General features: G+C 35.6%; 1 protein-coding gene across 1 annotated transcript; it reads left to right on the top strand.

The window, feature by feature from the left end:
* Positions 1 to 16,835: 16,835 nt before the first annotated feature.
* LOC138384094 (olfactory receptor 52E1-like) lies at positions 16,836 to 17,774 on the top strand. Its single transcript, XM_069469363.1, has one exon. It carries the CDS (start codon positions 16,836 to 16,838, stop codon positions 17,772 to 17,774), a length of 939 nt encoding a protein of 312 aa, XP_069325464.1.
* Positions 17,775 to 20,320: the final 2,546 nt, after the last annotated feature.

Below are 20,320 nucleotides of genomic sequence, written 5' to 3' on the forward strand. Positions count from 1 at the left end.
CTGTAGAGCAAGTAGACCTCTCTGAACCTGTTAATTATAAAGAGAATCCGGGAGCAACTGAATATTGTCCCTTAAATATTTTAGCTCAATGAATTATACATCTATGCAACTAAAAACCAAAAATATATTATGTGTCCCAGGCACCTTTCCAACACGTAGGACCGCAGCCACTAAAAGAACCATTGCAAACCAAACTGTCCCCGGTACCACATAATATTCATTACGTAACAGATTTTACCAGAATGGAACATTAAATCGCTTTAAAAAGATAGCTGCTAATCTCAACACTTGCTTATTGGTACAAGCCAGATTTAAACTATAATCCCATAGGGTGATATTTAAAATATCATAAGATCTAGCATTACTAGATTAAAAACACTGCAGTGTTAAGGGTTGTGTATACATCTACCTGCATTATTACAAATAATTGTAAAAAGCAATTCCCATGGAGAAGGTATTATCACCATGAAATTTTCCTCTCTAGGAAGTTAAATAGCTTGATCATGGACCCAGAACTTTACATGTATATTTATTTATTTATTTATTTATTTATTTATTTTCAAGACAGGTCTCACTGTTGCCCAGGCTAATGTGCAGCTTACGGCTCACTGCAGCTTCCAAATCCTGGGCTCAAGCGATCCTCCTGTCTCAGCCTTCTTAGCAGCTGTGATTACAGGCAGATGCTACCACTCCTGGCTAATTTTTAAAATTTTTTTGTAGAGACTGGGTCTTGCTATGTTTCTTAGGCTGATTTCAAACTCCTGGTCTCAAGTGATCCTCCCACCTGGGCATCTGAAGTACTAGGGTTATTGTCATGACCCACCATGTCTGGCCAATCTAGAACTTTAAAACAAGATTTATCTGACACCATCGTTTGTGCAGCTAAGTGATATTAATATTATGTAGTTTCTGCTTGATAGTGTCTGTTTTACATTCAAGAGGCTTCAGTTCTTCAAAGCCCACCTTGGTAGTGTCAGGTTAAGAGAGACAAAAAAACAGAACAGATATCCCCTCATTGCATCAGCACGATTATTTACATGTTGTCTTCTCATCATCTTCCCTGGTTACCATTATTCACCGTTATCTATAACATTTAATTTCTCTCATAATAATCACCTCTTTAGTATAAGGAACAGATTACCATCTGTTCATAGCATGTTTGATATCGAAATGCCCATTAGTAGTGCTAAAATACACAAATCCAAGCTTCAGAAAACAAATGTGTGAGTCCCTGTATGTTGGGCTAACCTGGAAGTGTGCTTCAGGGCAGCAAGGACCATGACTGCAACAGGGCTTATAACACTGAAGACATGTCCTTTAGGAGTCTGGTGGCAATCTAGAGACAGAGAATATTTCTGTCATCCAGAGATACACATCTCATCTGAGACCTTAACTTTTTCTTTATTTACTGAGCTTCTGATAAAAGAAACAAAACAAAGAAAGAGAATAATAACAACAACAACAAAAACTTAGGAAATGGAAAAATGGACAAAAAAGCAATTAAAGAACACAAAACAAACCACAATGACAGAAGATTGTTTCCTCCACTATCAGTAACTAAGGAGTGTTTTCCACATCCATAACCACTTTTTCATGAAGTTTTAACTGGCACAAAACAAATAGTTCAAAAATGTTTGAATATGAAACTATCTTACTTGAATATTTCAGTAATCTCAGATGCCTTCCAGCCTTTACTGTAGTAAAGCTCTTGAACCTGGTAGTAAATGAACTCCATTATTTATCAGTTACTTCTTTCAATATATAATTAGTTGACAATAGATAGGTGCCAGGCACTGTTCTAGGCATGGTATAAATATCAGTAAAATAAAAAGCTAAGAACTCTACTTATATACTACCAACATTCTCAAATATCCCCCAGCCTTAATCCTTACATTGTATTACAATGATCCAGAGAAAGCCACATCTTGATTTGATCCATTATATTTTTAAACATATAGACCCCCTTTTAATTCATTGATTACTACACTCCAATTAATATTAATAATTCCACATTATTCAAGGCTAATTCCAAGCTTTCTTCCATAAAACATACCATGGCCCTCTTTATGATTTTATCCAATTTTGTTTTCATATTTATGTAATTTACATTTATTATTTTCTACGTACCTTTCTTTAACACCTATTCTCTATCAAGACTAGTCCTGAAAGGGGAGACATGGAAAGCAAACTAGTTAATTAGGAAAACACAGATATTTCACTCCATGACTATGATGTATCTCCCTATTTAATGAGGCTTTCTTTAAATACACTCACTAATGCTTTCTAGTTTTCAGTGGACAAATTTTGCATGCTTTGTAAATTCTCCCCTAAGTATTTTATAATTTGTTTGCTATTTTAACTTGAATTCATTAAATTTTATTTTCAATTATTTGTTGCTGAAATACGTATTATACTTTCTTTCTTCCACTTGCTAGGAAGGCACTAAATGGCTAGTAAAATGTTTACAAGTAAAACTTGCTGCTGTGCTCCTGATCTTTGCAGAAAGTACCCTCAGTATACCACAGTCTTCAGACTGCTGAAGTGCTACCTTGTATGTCAGGGACGAGATGGTTTACTGAAAGAAGGTTTTCCCTCAGGGCCTCCAAGTCTTCCTGTGACTTAGATTTAATCACATTTCAATCTCTCCTCCTCTCTTATCCCTTTCCTAGCAGTATTCTACTGTTACTGGATTTTCATATCTTCTTAGACTGATCATGGGTGTGTGAGTGGAAGGACAGTTTCTGCTCTTCTGATTAAGGTTCATCCATAGGTGTGTGCTATGGTCATCAGCCTGAGGAGTGTGGCCTTGGTGGCTCTCAGCCCTTCCCCTGGCTGCAGTTGTGGGGTCAACACTTAACTCTGTTCTAACTCAGGAGTAAGAATGAAAGAAAACTTCATTAACCTGATTCAATCCATTTATAGTAAACTTCATCATGCAAAGTCATAATCTTAGGAGTTTACAAGTATTTTCTTTGAAACTGGGAAAGAGCCAGGGATGTCTGTTGTTACACATTCATCACTATATTGTCCTATTGTACCTAAAAGCTAGAAGACAAGGAAAATAAATTGATAGTACCCACATAGAAATAAAGAAAAACTGTATACAACTTATTTTACTTTTAAATAATCTTTAAAAAATTAAAAATATACAGCTAAAACATACTTAATTATGAGAAACTTAACAGATTAAGCCTAAGATCTGAAATTATCTAAAAATGTATTCTTTTATCACTTCTACTTAACATCAAACTTCAAGCCCTGGCTAAAACAATAAGATGAGAAATGGAAATTATGTAGTGTTGGAAAGAAAAAAATTGAATTGTCTTTATTTGCAGATAACATAACATATATAGAAAATAGCAAATAATTGTCCAAATAATAAAAACTCTTAGAATTAATGTATGATTGTAACATGCCCTCAGGACACAAAATTAACATATAAAAGTCAATTGCTTTCCTACATGCCAGCAATGATAAGATGGAATTGGATATGAAGACAAAATCGGTATCATTTAAAATAGCACCCAAAAAATGAAATACTAAGGTAAAATTCTATCACAATGCGTACAGAATCAAATATGTGGAAAACTACAAAGAAAGAAAAGAAGATCTAAATAAATGGAAAAATAATCCTTGTTCATGGATTGGAAGATTTATTACCAAGGGCAGGGGAGGATGCAGAGCAGTGGAAGCTCCCTGTAGTATTTGTTCAGAATGTAAAGTGGCCAGGAACCTGGTTCTTTATAAAGCTCTAATTTATTTTTAATTGACAAATAATAATGGTATATATTTAAAGGGTATAACGTGATGCTTCAATAAATGTATATTGTGGAATCATTAAATCAGTCTAATAAACATAACTGTCACCTAAAATACCTATCATATCTTTGTGACAGGATAATGTAAAATCCACCCTTTTAGCTATTTTGGAATACACAACACATTATTAATAACTATAGGCAACTTGTTGTGTAATGGATTACCACAACTTATTTCTCCTAACTCCAAAGTATACCTTTTGACTAACGTCTCCCCTTTCCTCGTCCACCTCTTCTACGCCACTGCCAGCAGCTCTGGTAACCTGCCGTCTACTCTGTACCTCTATGAGTTAACCTTTATTAGATTCTACATATAAGTGAGACCATGTGGCATTTGTTTCTCTGAGCCTGGCTTATTTCACTAAGCATAATGTCCTCTAGGTTTATGTGTGTTGATGCAAATGACAGAATTTCCTGATTTTTTAATGAGGCTATTCCATTATTCCATTGTGTATTTATACCAAATTTTTTGTGTTTATTCCTCTATTGATGAACATTTTGTTGCTTCCATATCTTGGCTATTGTGAATAGGGGGGCAATGTACGTGGAAGTACAGATATCTCTTCACCATACTGATTTCAATTCCTTTAAATATATACCCCAAAGTGGAATTGCTATATCATATAGTAATTCTAATTATAGTTTTATGAGAAACATCTATACTGTTTTCCAAAATGGCTATATTAATTTACAATACCACCAACAGCACACAAGGGCTCTCTTTTGTCCACATCCACACTAAAATGTATTATCTTTCATCTTTTTGATAATAGTCAATCTAACAGACATGATGTGCTATCTCATTGTGGCTTTAATTTGCCTTTCTCTTATGCATGAGTAGATATGTTGAATATTTTTTCATATACTTATTGGCCATTTGTATGACTTTTTTTTTGAGAAATGCCTATGCCAGTTATTTGTCCATCTTTCAATACATTTATTTATTTTTTCTTATTACTGAGTAGTTTGAGATCTTTTTACATATTTTGGATCTTACCCCCTTACGTGATGTATGATTTGCAAATATTTTTTTACAGTCTGTGTATTGTCCTTCACTCTGTTTCCTTTACTGCACAGAAGCTCTGTGGTCTGATACAATCCCATTTGTCTATTTTTACTTTTGTTGCCTGTGCTCTGGGAGTCATATCCAGAAAATCACTGCCCAGAACAATGTCATGGAGGTTTTCCCCTATGTTTTCGTGCAGTAGCTTTACAGTTTCAGCTCTTGCACTTAATCATTAATCCATCTTGAGTTGATTTTTGAATAAGGCGTCAGATAAGGGTTTATTTTCATTTTACTGCATGTGTATATTCAGTTTTCCTAGCACAATTTATTGAAGAGATTGTCTTTTCCACATTGTCTATTCCTGAAATCTTTGTTGAAAATCAATTGACCTCCATGTATGGGTTTATTTCTGGGCTCTCTATCCTACTCAGCATATTGTCATGTCTGTTTTTATGGCAGTATAATGCTGTTTTGATTATGATAGCTTTGAAATATATTTTGACATCCAGTAGTGTCATACCTCCAGCTTTATTCTCTTTTTTAGTCAAGATTGCTTTGGCTATTTAGTTTCTTTTGTGGTTCCAAATAAATTTTATGATTCTTTTTCTATATCTGTGAAGAATGGCATTGGAATTTTAATAGGGATTGCATTGTTTCTATATACTGATTTGTGTCCTGTGAACATTTTCACAGTATTAATTCTTCCAATCTGTGAACGTAGGATATTTTTCTATTTCTTTGTGTCATCTTCAGTTACTTCCATATGATACAAAGCACTTCTAAGAGGGAAGTTCATAGCATTAAATATCTACATAAAAAAAGAAAGAAAGAATTTTCAAATAAACAACCTTATGTTACACCTCAAGGAATTAGGGAGAAAAACCAAAAGTTAGCAAAAGAAGGAAATAATAAAGATCAGAGACAGAATAAAGAAATAGAGACTAGAATAAAATAGAAAAGATCACTAAAACTGAGTTAGTTTTTTGAACAGCTAAACAAAATTGACCAATCATTAGTTACACTGAGACAAGGGGAAGATGCACATAAGTAAAATCAAAATTAAAGAGGAGACATTACAACTTATAACACATAAATACAAATGATCCTTAAAAACTACTGTGAATATGTCCAAAGTTGGGTAACCTAGAAGAAATGGATAAATTCCTTAGAACCTATAATGTACTGAGTCTGAATCATGAAGGAACTGGAAATCTTAACAGATCAATTAGTTGAGAGCCCCCAGCTAAATTGGAGTTCCAGTACCAGAGAAGCTAGCCCCTTTACCTGGTCTGAAGGGTCCTAATGAAGGGGAGCTAGTTGGGGGAGTTCACAGTATGCCTTTCGTGGGCTACCGCTTTTACCTGATGGATGGCCTAATGCCTACTTGGCTGACCCTTGACCACAACAGTCACAGGAGCCCTTGTGGCTTTTGTCTGACCCATACCTGGTTTATGCCACCTTGGCCATCGCTCTGGCTCTGGGAGCTCAACCTTGTGTCACCCTGCCATTCCAGAAAACCCAGCCTGAGGAAGCCCCTGCTTCTTCAGATAGAAGGTGAAAATTGTATACACCAGCACAATAGGAAGCAAGTTCAGAGATTTTTACCCTAAGCAAGGAGGGTGTAATGAATCAGGAGGGAAATCCTCCATCCCTGAGTCACTTCAGGCAGGAATGAAGAGTCTTGCAGAGAGAAAGAGAAAGAGAAAGAGAGAGAACTATTCATATATATGTGGAAATAGGATGTGTGTCACTTTAGTTTTGTGAGCAAGTGCTTGAATGGTCCCTTAAAAAAAAGTAGGGGGAAATCTAGGATCCCAGTGTGCTAGGCAGGATAGATGCCTCTGAGTTTTCATCTCTTGTCACTGGCTTGAGTCCTGTGGGTTGGTGTTGAACTGAAAATTCTGTCAGGGGTGACTTAGCCCCACTTCTGGTATAAGAAAGTTAAACTTGCATACAAATTGGATGCCCAGGAAGCACAAAATTATAAGAATTCACTACACCAATTAATGAGTAAGGAGATTGAATCAGTAATTTACAGTTTTCCAAAAAAAGTCCAGGACCAGATGACTCCACAGCTGAATTCTACCAAACATTTGAAGAAAAACTAACAGAAATTTTTCTCAAACTCTTCCAGAAAGTTGAAGAGAAGGTAATACTTTTACCTTTACGTGAGTTTGCCGTCATTAACCTGGTATCAAAGCCAACAACAATAAAACAAAACTATGAGCCAATATCACTGATGAACATAGATGCAAAAATCATCAAAAAATACTAGCAAACTATGTTCAACAGTACATAAAAAGGATCATTCAACATGATCAAGTGGAATGTATTCTTGGGATGCAAGGAAAGTTCAACTGGAGCAAATCAATAAATGTAATTCACTGTCTTAACAGAATAAAAGACAAAAAATGATGTGATTGCCCCAACAGATGCCCAAAAAGCACTTGACAAAATTCAACATCCTTTTATGGTAAAAAAAATCTCCAAAAATCAGATATAGAAGAAATATTCCTCAACACAATAAAGGTTACATGTGATAAGCCCACAGGTAACATCACACTCAATGTTGAAAAGTTGAAATGAAAGTTTTCCCTCTAAGATAAACACCATGACAAGGAAGCTCACTCTTGCCACTTCTATTCACTTCTATTCAACATAGTATTGGAAATCCTAGAATTATGGAGGAAATATAAATAATAGGCAACCAAACAGAAAAGGAACAAGTAAAATAGTCTCTGCTGATTATATTATCTTATAAATAGCAAACCCTAAAGACTACCAAAAAACTGTTGTAAGTCATGAAAGAATTCAGGAAATTCCCAGGACACAAAATCAACTAATACAAATCAATAGTGTTTATATACAGCACCAACATATTATATGAAAAAGAAATTAAGAAAACAATCAAATGTATAATACCATAAAAGTAAAATACTTAGAAGTAAATTTAACTAAAAACAGGAAAAATCTGCATATTGTAAACAATAAAACATTGATGAAAGAAATGGCACAGCCACTTTTTATTTTGTTATTTTTAATTATTATGGGTACAGAATAGTTGTATATCTTTATTGGGTACTTGAGATGTTACTGTATGAATTAATCAATTTACATTGAGCACAGCCACTTACGATGAATGTCTGGCAGTTTCTTACAAAGCAAAATATAATCTCACTATTTGGTATAACAATTATACTTCAAGGAATTAAACTAACTGATTTGAAAACTATATCCACCAAAAATCCTGCACAGGGTTATTTGTAGCACTTTATCTGTCAAGAACTGGAAGTAACCAAATGCCCTTGAATAGGTGAATGAATGTACAAATTGGAGTACATCCATACAATGAAATAGTATTGACCATTCATAAGAAATGAGATATCTTACCATGAAAAGAAATGTGTAACATTTAAACACATACTGGTAAGTAAAAGAAACCTCTCTGAATAGATTTCAAGTTGTATGATTCTAGTAAAATTATATTCTGGAAGAGAAAAAAAAAATAGAAACAGAAAACATATCAGTGGTTTTCAATGGGAGGAGAACTGAAGAGATGTTAATTACCTAAAGTGCAAAGGAATTTTTAAGGTGGTCAAATTATGTTATAAAGTACTATAATAGTGGATGCATGATACTATACATTTCACAAAAATATAGAATTTTACAACACAAAAGATGACCTTAATGTTTGAAAATTACACACTCACATAAACATATATATGTATATATATATATAAATATATCAGTCATAAAAAGTTTTAAGGGATATACCTGTGTTAGCTATTGAATCTTCACACCAGTACTTTGCACCAGGTATTATTCTGCTTAGTTTATATATGACGAAATGGAAACATGGTCTAAATTTCTTGCCCAAATTCAAATAGCCATTAAGTAGGTGTGAGGGAATGCAACCCATGCAGTCTATGGCCAGTCCATCTATTTAGCCAATTTTCTATTCTCAAAGTTTTTTTATAGAGGCATCTGTCTTTTTATTACAGTAAATTAAATTAAATAGCCTTTCTTTAACTATTAATGAAAACCAGGAAGAAGTAGCAATTTTTGCTCAAAACAACTGATTTTTGTTTTAATATATAGTCTTCCTCAACTACGGTTTTCTAATGAATATTTCTCTCCAAAAAATGAGAGGTATTAGTTGGGTTTTGATATTTAAGGATTGTATTTAACATTGAATTTGGCTTAGGGGTAGGGTGGGAGAGAAAATGTAGGTAAATTTTGGAGCATTTGACCCGATGAGAGCAAAGTAAACAACTATCATAATAAAAGAGAAATGCCAGGGGGCTTTGCCTAACTCTTATAGAAAAACACCTCAAAATTCTTTGTGACCTGGACTTTGTACCTGGGGCTCATGACAGGGAATCTAGAACTGGAGAGATCTTGAGGAGAAAAACCGAGAGGCAAGCCCTTCTCATATTCTCTCCTCTCTCCTAGAGATACGCCAATGCATCATTATTCATCCTAAGCTTGGGAATCTGCTCCCAGAATCAAGATATTTACCTTTATCACCAATGATGTTATGCTCCGTATGTATTGAACACCTCACTCAGTGCCTGTGGGCATCTCGGTTCTCCAGGGAGTGACTGTGTTTGTACACTTCATTTTAAGGGCAGTTGTTACAGTTTCCCGCTCCCACTTCAGCAAGAGTGGGTGAAAAGGGAAACATTCTGGTGCAGATGAACTAGCTTATCTAGAAAGCTTTGCTGGTAAGTCTGGCTGTGGGTCTAGAAAAGGGTCACTAAGAAGGGAACCATTTTATTGTGGCCATTTAATTGAAATTTAGGTGAAGGAGATAAAATAGACAACAGACAGAATAAAAAGAAAGCTGACTGAACCTGGAAGGCATAGTTGAGCCCGGAGGATAACAAGGTGACAGTTTAAACAGACTCAGATGTGTACTCCAACAAAGACTTTATTAAAACATTCTTAAATATTTGACTAAGTGTTATGTGTGCATGTGTATACATATGTAAATGCTTTTAAAACTCTCTGTGTTGTCTTTAAGTCTTTGTCATTCAACTCACTTTGTCCTTTTGCCTACTATAGTTTTATCATAATCATCAATCCTTCCTCCCTTGCCATCCCTTAGCTGTCACTATTCTGTAACTATCTTGTAGAACTTTACCTAAATTTGTATATCCCTCTGTTCTCCAGTAGCTCTCAAGATGAATATTTTACAATTTGTGCCTTTATCTAAAGGGGTGGTACAAAATACCGGATAAAGACTCCTTAAATTCCCAAACTGTTGTTAAAACAAAAAAACAAAAACAAAAAACAAACTTAACTCATAATTTACAAACCAATTCTAATGTTTTTCCAAATAATTCTGGATTCATATATATCTAAGATATTTAAGCAATGTTCTATCTAAATATCACATCTATAAACTAATTTAAATTATTTCCTCATTGGAAATTTACACAAATATTACAATAGCAATGTATGACCAAGTGGAGAAAGTCAAATAATTCAATTATTACAATTTTCCAATTTATGTTGTCCTCCCAATATGTTGTTCATATTCATTTATAATTCCTTAATGAAATCTACAACATACATATTATAGTATTTTAATATTGCATATGAAGTTTTTTTTTTTTAAGAAATAATGTCTATGCGATATTGACAGCTTGAAAGAATCAGAACTCTCATTTAAATGAATTCTAGTTCCAAAACCTGGACTCCATCCATTATAACATAATACAAAGTCAGTTTTGGTTAATTGAGTCCAAGTTACAGCCACAGAAAGTTGTTAATATATTTTTGGCTCCAAGTTACTACCTTTGTCTGTGGATCACCATTACCATTCACCTTCTCTTCCATGCAAATATATATTATTCCTTGCCCTCAAAACTATCACAATCTAGTCAACTGAAAAGTCTTTGATCACTTAACTTACTATTTTTGCTGTGAATAGGGTCAAAAAATAAAATATATGTTACCCAATCGGTTGATATTTTTGCACAATAATTTTGAAATACTTGGAAGTTTTCAGCATGAGGTTTGGAGAATAACTATAGTTCTGAAAATCTCTGAACTGCTAGAGTCTTCAAAAGAGAGCAAGTGTCTTGCCTAGGTCAATACTATTTAAGTATTTCTTATCCTTTTTCCTCTAACAGTGTATCTTGGACACATAAAAATCCTGCGGAAAGCTTTACTAATCTATTTTTAGTATTATTATATTTACCACACACCAGTCATTGTGTCTTAACATATTTATTTTGAGAGCTACTTATATGTACATGTTTTAAGTGCTTGGAAGATATAACTGTAGTGACAGGAAAGGTTTTTTTGGGGGTTTTTTTTTTTGTTTATTTATTTTTTCTCCACAAGTTACTCCAGCTGAGCAAAAACATAAGCCACTACAAAACATGATGCTATCATAGTGAAGACTAGAAATGGTGCCCATATTTTGTTTTGGGGTTTCAAAGAAGTGGAAAAAGAATATAAAATTAGGATTAGGAGATACTGAATTACACCTTCCTTTACTATATTCGCACTTATGCTATTTAACACACTCCAGCTAATAATAACACAGTTGGTAAGAGGCAGAGCTGGCTCAAATCCCTGAGTTTTAAACACAGTGCACCAAGGCTTGAAGGGGATTTTGGCAGGAAGCTCAGGTTCCTCTAAACTTGAAAATCCTGTGAGTCTGTCGACTGTACTCACTTCTTCTCTATTCATATTTTATCTCAAGAAAATCACATCAAAGATCTGTTTCTTTTTTTATGGCAAAATATTAAGGGGATACAAAATTTTTGTTATGTGGATACACTCTACAATGCTGAAGTCAGGGATTTCAGTGTGCCTGCCACTAGGACAGTGCTCATTGTACCCAACAGGTATAAGTTCTTAATCCCTTCCCCCTTCTTAGTTTCCAATGCCCTTTACATCTTTTTTTCTTTCGTACATGTGCACCCATTGATTAGCTCCCACTTATTAGTTAGAACATGTGTTTGTTTTCCCATTCCTGAAATACTTCACTTAAGATAATGGTCTGCTTTTCCATCCAAGTTGTTGTGAATGACATTTTTCCTTCCTTTTTATGGCTGAGTAGTATTCCATAGTGTGTGTGTGTGTGTGTGCGCGCGCATGTGTGTGTACACCACATTTTCCTTGTCCACTCATGTATTAAGGGACACTTAGATTGATTTTCTATCTTTGCAACTATGAATTGTGCTACAATAAATATCCGAGTGCAGGTGTCTTTTTGATAAAATGATATGTTTTTCTTTGAGTAGATACCCAGTAGTGGGATTGATGAATTGAGTGGTAGGTCTACTTTTAGCTCTTTGAGGAATCTCCATTCTGTTTTCCATAGAGGTGGTACTAATTTGCAGACCCACCAGCAGTGTATAAGCGTTCCTTTCTCTCTGCATCCGAACCAGTATCTGTTTTTTGTCTTTTTAGCAATGGCCATTCTGAAAGAGTAAGATGATATCTCATTGTTGTTTTAATTTTCATTTCTCTGATGCTTAGTGGTATTGAACATTTTTTCATATGTTTTTTGGTCATTTGTCTGTATTGTTTTGAAAAAATTCTGGTCATGTATTTTGTTCACTTTTTGGTGGGGTTCTTTATTTATTTATTTTTTTTCTTGGTGTTTTGTTTCAGTTCTTTGTAGATTCTGGAAATTAGTCCTTTGTTGAATGTATAGTTTGTAACTATTTCCTCTCATACTGTAGGTTGTATGTTTACTCTGTTGATTATTTCCTTTTTCATAAGAAGCTCTTTTAATTTAATTAAATCTTTATTTATTTATTTAGTTTGTATTTCTCATCTTAGTTTTGTCAATTTTTTATTTTTATATTTGAAGCTAAGTATACAATATTTAGAATTCTGATATTTTCTTAGTGAATGGCCTTTTTAAAAATTTTTTTTTATTTCAGGAAATTATGGGGATACAAATTTATTTTTGTTGCTGCTGTATTTGCCTTTGGGGTATTAATCATAAATTCTTTCCCTAGGTATGTATAGAAGAATTTTTCATTTGTTTTATTCTAGAATTTTTATGGTTTCACATTTACATTTAAGTCTTTAATCTATCTTGAGTTAATTGTATATGGTGAGATATAGGAGTTCTGTTTCATTCTTCTGCATGTGGCTATACAGTTTTCCCAGCATCATTTATTGAAAAGATCTTCCTTTTCCCAGTGCATGTGGATGTCTGTTTTGTCAAAGATCAGTTGCTTATAGGTAGATGGTTTTATTTCTGAGTTCTTTATTCAGTTCCATTGGTCTATGTCTTTACTTTTATACCAATATCATGCTGTTTTGGTTACTATAACCTTGCAGTATAATCTGAAGTCAGGTAATGTGATGCCTCCAGATTTGTTTTTTTTTTTTTTTTTTTTTTGCTTAAGATGGTTTTTTTCTATTCAGCTTCCTTTTTCATTCCAAATGAAGCTTAGGATCAATTTTCTAGATCTGTGAAGTCAGATGTTGGTATTTTGATGGGAATTGTGTTGAATCTGTAAATCACTCTGGGCAGAACGGACATTTTAACAGTGTTGACTCTACCAATTCATGAGCAGGAGATGTTTTTTCCATTTGTTTGTGTTGTCTACGATTTTTTTCATCATTGTTTTCTAGTTCTTTTTGTAGAGATCATTCATTTTCCTGTTTAAACATATTCCCAAGTGTTTTATTTTCTTTGTAGCTATTGTAAATGGTATTGAGTCCTTGATTTGCCTCTCAGCTTGACTGTTATTAGTATATACAAATACTACTTATTTGTGTACATTGATTTTGTAACCTGAGACTTTGCTGAATTAATTTATCAATTCTAGGAGTATTCTGGTGGAATCTTCAGGGTTTTCTAAATACAGCGTCATATCATTGGATTTTTTTATTCACTCAACCAGTCTATGTCCTTTAAGTTGGACATTAATACTGTTCACATTCAGTGTTACTATTGGTATGTGGGGTAGTCTTCTGTTCAACATGTTGAATGATAACTTTGTTGTTTTGTTTTCTCTCTTGTGCTATTGTTTCATAAGAGCTGTTAGCTTTGATGTTCAGGTGTTTGTACCCTCATGGGTATCTATTGCACTGTTTCATGTATAGTGTGTATGTAGAATGTTGAACATTGCTTGTAGGGCGGGTCTAATAGTGACAAATTCCTTCAGTGTTTGCTTATTTGGAAAAGTCTTTATTTATCCATCATTTATGAAAAAGTTTTACAAGAAACAAAATTCTTGACTAGAAGTTGTTTTGTTTAATAAGATTAAAATGGGACCCCATTCCCTTCTTGCTTGTGAGATGTCTGCTGAGAAGTCTGTTGTTAGCCCAATGGACTTTGCTTTGTAAGTCAGTTGTTGGTTTCATCTTCCAGCTTCTAGACTTTTCTCCCTCATTTTGAATTTGGCCAGGTTGATAACTATGTATATTGGAGATGTCCTATTTGCTATAAATCTTCCCAGTGTCCAATGATCATCTTCTATCTGGATATCTGAATCTCTGGTGATACCAGTGAAGTTTTCCTCAATAATTCCTTCAAATAGGATTTCCATGCTATATGCTTTTTCTTCTTCTCCCTCAGGGATACCTACATTTCATATTTTGGCTTATTTTATATAGTCCCATACTTCTCAGAGTGATTTTTCATTGTTCTTTATTCTTTTTTCTGCATATTTGTCTGACTGGGTTAGTTTGAAAGCCTTGTTTTCGAGCTCTAAAATTCTTTCTTCTGTTTGGTCTACCCTGTTGTTGAAGCTTTCTGCTGTATTTTGAAGATCCCTAAGTGACTCTTTCATTTTTCTTATGTTTTGCTATATCCATTCTTATACTTTCTATTCCTTTAGGGACTTTTTAATTTTTTTAATTCATGTCCTGAGATAATTTTTTAGCTTCTTTATCTTGACTTTCAACTTTCTATTCAATCCAATTCATCTTATTTGCCACCCAAATTCTGAATTCCATTTCTGTCATATTGGCAATTTCCTTATGGTTGAGGTCTGTTGCTGTAGGTCTATTGTGATCCTTAGGGGCTATGTAACTAGCTTGTTTTTTTTTTTTTTTTTTCATGTTGCCAGAGTTCTTTTGCTGGTTTCTTCTCATCTGAAACAACTTCTTTCAGTTCAGGATGGATAGGTTTGCATTGCTCCTGTTCTCCTTTGCTGAGAAGTTTTCTATTTAGTGAAAAGGAAGAGAGGTCTCTAGATGGTGCTTTTGTGTCCAATTCCAGAAGACTTATCTGGTGGGAGAGGGGCAGATGTATTATAATCTTGTAATGTAGTTGTTACATGTTGTCCTAGTCCCCTGTGGTTGCCATAGTCCAAGCCAGGGCTGTGGTATATTTGTGTGGAGTGGTGGGATGGCCCTCAGGCCACTGTTGGAAGCTCAGAAAAGGATCTTGGTGAGCCATGGAGGCAGCATTGTGAAAGATTGCTCTGGTAAGGTCTACCCACAGTGATGGCAGTGGCTTCTTGGCAAGGCTATTTAGGTGGTGGTCGCAGGTGTCATGGCTGTGGGCATTTGTTCAAGTCAGGTGTTGGTGTAATGGCAGTATGTGTCAGGGAGCAGCTGTGGCTAGTGGGTCCATGGTATAGAGCTGGGATGCAGACATGGTATCACAAAATGCCATGGGGGCATGGACCTCTGTGCAGCATGCAGGGTTAGGGTCTTGTTCTGCTGGTCAGCATGCAGGGCAGCAGGGACAGAACTGCTGGAAGGCTGAGGCTTTCTCCTCACACAGGTCCCAACAAAGCTTCTACTGTGGGACTTCTCCAGTGGTGTTGGTGCCACTCCTTTTGAATTCCCTAGGGGGAAGTTGCACCTGGTTTTCAATCACAGGCTTGGGAGAGCATCTGCTCTCCCTGCCCCCTCCCCAGCCTGGAAAGGGGTGATGTGGTGGCAGTTGCAGCAAAGCTTATCCCTGTGTAGACCTGGTGCTCCAGACCTGAGAGGACAGAATGGCATCAGCTGCAACAACCCAGGCACAGAGGCCAGCATGTCCCTGCTGAGCCTGCTCTCTCGTGCAACTTTACTGCACACTCTCCAAGCAGTTCCCTGATCATAATGGAGGCCCACAGTGGGGGTGGTGAGGGCCTCACAGCTTGAGTCACAGTGGCTGTGCAGGAAGCATGGGGTCCTAGGGTTCTCTCCATTATCCCTCCTCTACATGTAGGCTTCTCCCTCAGGGACCTTCTGGTGTTGGCATGTGGATCTCCCCATCCCTGTATCCTTCACTGTGAGTGTCTCCTGTCACTTCTCTGATGATATACAATGCTCTGTCCAAGAGAGTCCCTTTGTAGGTGGGTATCCCCTTACAACTTTCAAATCTCTCCTTGAAAGCAGCTTGTGCGGGCTGTTTCCAGCTTGACATCTTGGTCTCTCCTCTGCTATTTTCAACACCATTTGTAAAATCAAATGGTGAGGCCATCTCAACTACATCAATTATATCTGCCATGAGTCTATATTTCCTGGATTTAATTTTGTCTACCCTAATGGCAATGATGTGATTTCTGATGAAAGAGGTACACGTGTTGACTTAGTCTTTTCTACCACTGGATTTGGAACTTTTAAAATAATTTCATGGAAATTCTTCCTCCATAGGCTATAATAATTCCTTGTGAAATAGTTGTTTCCTGGGACAGCTAGGAAAATGCACATGTTAAAACTGAAAAGGAACCATACATTTTATTGTTATTTAAAATATTGTTAAGGTATATAGAATTTTTTTAAAGAAGAGAAACAATGCAGTCTACCAAATATCTAGCCATTTATCTGATATTCTATTGATCCTTGTTAACTGTGTTGTACATATATCAAAATAAATGCAATTTTTGTTGAATCCATCAAAAACATCACATACTTAAGTTTCCATAAATTGTGAAATTATATCATGATGGACTTGGTTATTAGAATAAATAAAACATATTTTTATGTAATTTTGTAGGAAATCAATAGCATTGGATGAGAAAAGCCAGAGTCTCTCAGTGAATGAGATATCTGCTCTATGGTTCCTGCAGCTGTAAAGGGGCCTCAGAAACATGATCCCTCCTAACGACACGCAGGTCCACCCCTACTTTTTTCTCCTTCTGGGAATTCCAGGGCTAGAAGCTGTGCATATGTGGATTGGTTTTCCATTTTGTGTTGTATATTTGACTGCTTTACTGGGAAATATTTTAATTGTTTTTATGATCCAGACAGAACACAGTCTCCACCAGCCCATGTTCTACCTCCTGGCCATTCTCTCATCTATTGACCTGGGCCTGTCCACATCCACCATCCCCAAGATGCTTGGCATCTTCTGGTTCAACCTGAGAGAAATCACTTTTGAGGGCTGTCTCATCCAGATGTTCTTCATTCACCTGTGCACTGGCATGGAGTCAGCTGTGCTTGTGGCCATGGCCTATGATCGCTATGTGGCCATCTGTAACCCTCTTCGCTACACATTGGTGCTGACAAACAAGGTGGTGTCAGTTATAGCACTGATCATCCTTCTGAGACCCTTAGCCATTGCGATCCCCTTTGTTCTGCTCATCCTACGACTGTCCTTCTGTGGACACCAGATCATCCCCCACACCTACTGTGAGCACATGGGCATTGCCCGCCTATCTTGTGCCAGCATCAAAGTCAATATTATCTATGGCTTATGTGCCATCTCTATCCTGGTGTTTGACATCATAGCCATTGTCATTTCCTATGTCCAGATCCTTCGTGCTGTCTTCCGTCTACCTTCTAGGGATGCACGACTCAAGGCACTCAGCACCTGTGGCTCACACGTCTGTGTTATGCTGGCCTTCTATACACCAGCATTTTTCTCCTTCATGACTCACCGGTTTGGCCGAAATGTTCCTCAGTACATCCATATTCTGCTTGCCAACTTTTATGTTGTCATCCCACCAGCTCTCAACCCTGTTATTTATGGGGTCAGAACTAAGCAGATCAGAGAGAGAGTAATTAGAGCTTTTAGAAATAAATTATGAAATTTGGACTTCACAGATGAAGAAGCTTGAGTTGGAAAAAAACGGAACTTATTCTCTACTCTTAAAATTGCAACATCATGATATCTGCAGAAAATGGTAAACTGTGCAGATTTATAGAGTCTTCAATCTATATTAGTGAGAAAAATAAGTCAAAGGAAATATTGATAAACATTTAATACAAGCATTCCAATGTCAACAATTATGTGATAAGTAAAAAAAAATTATGTAAAAAAGCATGTGAAGTTGATAAAAAGTGGCTAGCATAATGATAATAGCAAACATTTATAGAATACATATTACAATTCAGGAATAGTTTTCATAACTTTAAAAGTATTAACTCACCAAATTCTTAAAACTACAATGAGTGATTACTTCTTTGCACCCTCTTCCTATCGCTTAGGAAACTGAGGCAATGGTATGATATGGAAAAGAATGTGTACAGAAGCAGTAACTGAAGGAAAATGAACAGGTGAATAGACACTAAAATCCTTCCATTTGAAGAGACAGAAGCTTTGTATTTATCCAGGAGGCTGCAGAAACAGGACTCACACTCCTTTTTTTGTTTTGTTTTTTTTTTTTACCAGAGAGCAATATTATCCCAAGCTAATAACCAGGTTAGAGTTTGAATGAAAAGAACAAAGTCACACACTGTTTTTTTTTTTTTTTTCCCCTCAATCCATTCCAAGATAATATCTTGCCCACATGGGTTGGCTTGGAGTGACATAATCTGAACATGAGAATGAACAATTAAAGAGGAGAGAAATAATATCATAAAACTAAGTTTTATAGCTAATGAAACAGCAGCAAGATGACAGGGTTAAGTAAAATATTTATATATTTGTTAAACAAAAAGCACATATGCCCTAAGATTTTTCTCTACCACTATTTTCATCAAAATATTCAATGAACCTGTAAATGTGAAAGTAAGCATAAAATATGAAGTTTAAATAAATTGTTAGAATCAGTCTCTGGACGAGTTCTTTGCGACATATCAGGAAAAGATCACATGCAGCATCAATATTATATAGTAATATTATTTTGGCATAAGTAGCATTTTTAATGTCATGAAAGAAACTGCCTATTTCTCAGTTGAGTAAACAAAAAATACAACTTCAACATATTTATAACCTGTGGAACAAACACCTCTCAATTCCATATGATTTAGGAAACATATAAACACTAGGTAATATTAATATTACTACTAATGGCATCTGACATTTCTTGACAACTTACAACGTTCTAGGAATTACAGTTGGTTCTTTAGGTAGTTCACATGTCATAGTAAGTAGGTTGAGATTGAGAAGTTAAATAACTTACATATAGTCATATAATTATCATATAACACAGCATTTGAAACAAATTATTTAGTTCCAGGAAGATTTCCTTGACCTCTCTGCTATGATTTAATTTAGAAACAGACTGTAAAATAGGCAATTAAATTTTAAGAAAACATTTAGTAGTCAATATGAGATATAATTTAAAAAGGAACTATATAAAGCAATGAGCATAGCTATTAACTCAGAAATGTGAATGAAAGATGAGGAAGATATATTTGAAGAAATATATATTCCAAACATGAAGAGACCCTGGTGAAAATAATTAGAGAAAGTTAACAGATATAAAAACTAGAAATGAAGATGAACCACATAAAAAATTGGTGTGCATATGAGACAAAAGACAAAAGGGATTTCTGGCTCTCTAGGTACAGATTTGAAGCAAGAGGCTTCAGAATGCTAACTCAGATACTCAGACAGTCTCGGTCTCTGGGGAGCCTGACCCAGGATGTTCTCAAGGGAGCCACCTTCTCTTCATACAGTGTTCCTCTTGGGATCTTGGGCAGGAAGATCAGTCTGATACTGTAAAAACAGGCAGAACGGTGTTCCTGGGAAGGGACCCCAGATCATATTTTATATTTGTGGGTGTCTCCCATGAAAAGGCTCAGACAGCTGGGGCAGACCAGCACAGTGGACATTGAGGAGAGTTTCTGGAAGTTATATCAGGTAGTACCACTTACAGATATACCACAGAAGAAAGTGTCAGGCCCCTTTATTTCAGCTACCACTAAAGAGAAGGACACCAAGACCCCGTATGCTTCACTTTCATTGCAGATATGGGCCTGAGTAAGTGATGAGTGTCTGGAACTATGGACTATATCAGGGAAATCAGAATGTTAGTCAAGAGAGTGATATCTTTGAAAGATTTGCTGTATCTTATTAGCTGTAAGGCCTTGTGGATGATGTATGTACTCTGTGCTGCAAAACAGGGATAATAATCACGTTATGTGTTAGCCTGTGTTTAAGAATGAGATTCTGTAAAGTGTTTTCCACAGTTGGAGTGATAAAAATGCAAATTTGAGTTATGAAATTCCATTTTGTTCTGACTGTGATTATAACCTACATATTCCATGTTTCAGAATGAAAATCAATTAATTTGTGTATTTATTATAGGCAGAAAGTCTTTCTTAAATGGATATCAATGAAGAGGTCCTAGAAGTTTTAGCATTTGCTCCCTAATCAAATACACAATGTGTACCTGGAATATTCTGA

Source organism: Eulemur rufifrons, chromosome 6 (assembly GCF_041146395.1).
Source record: "Eulemur rufifrons isolate Redbay chromosome 6, OSU_ERuf_1, whole genome shotgun sequence".
NCBI lineage: Eukaryota > Metazoa > Chordata > Mammalia > Primates > Lemuridae > Eulemur > Eulemur rufifrons.

Bases quoted from the DNA above. Each gene is read 5' to 3' on its own strand.
- LOC138384094 (XM_069469363.1), top strand. From the start codon at position 16,836: ATGATCCCTCCTAACGACACGCAGGTCCACCCCTACTTTTTTCTCCTT.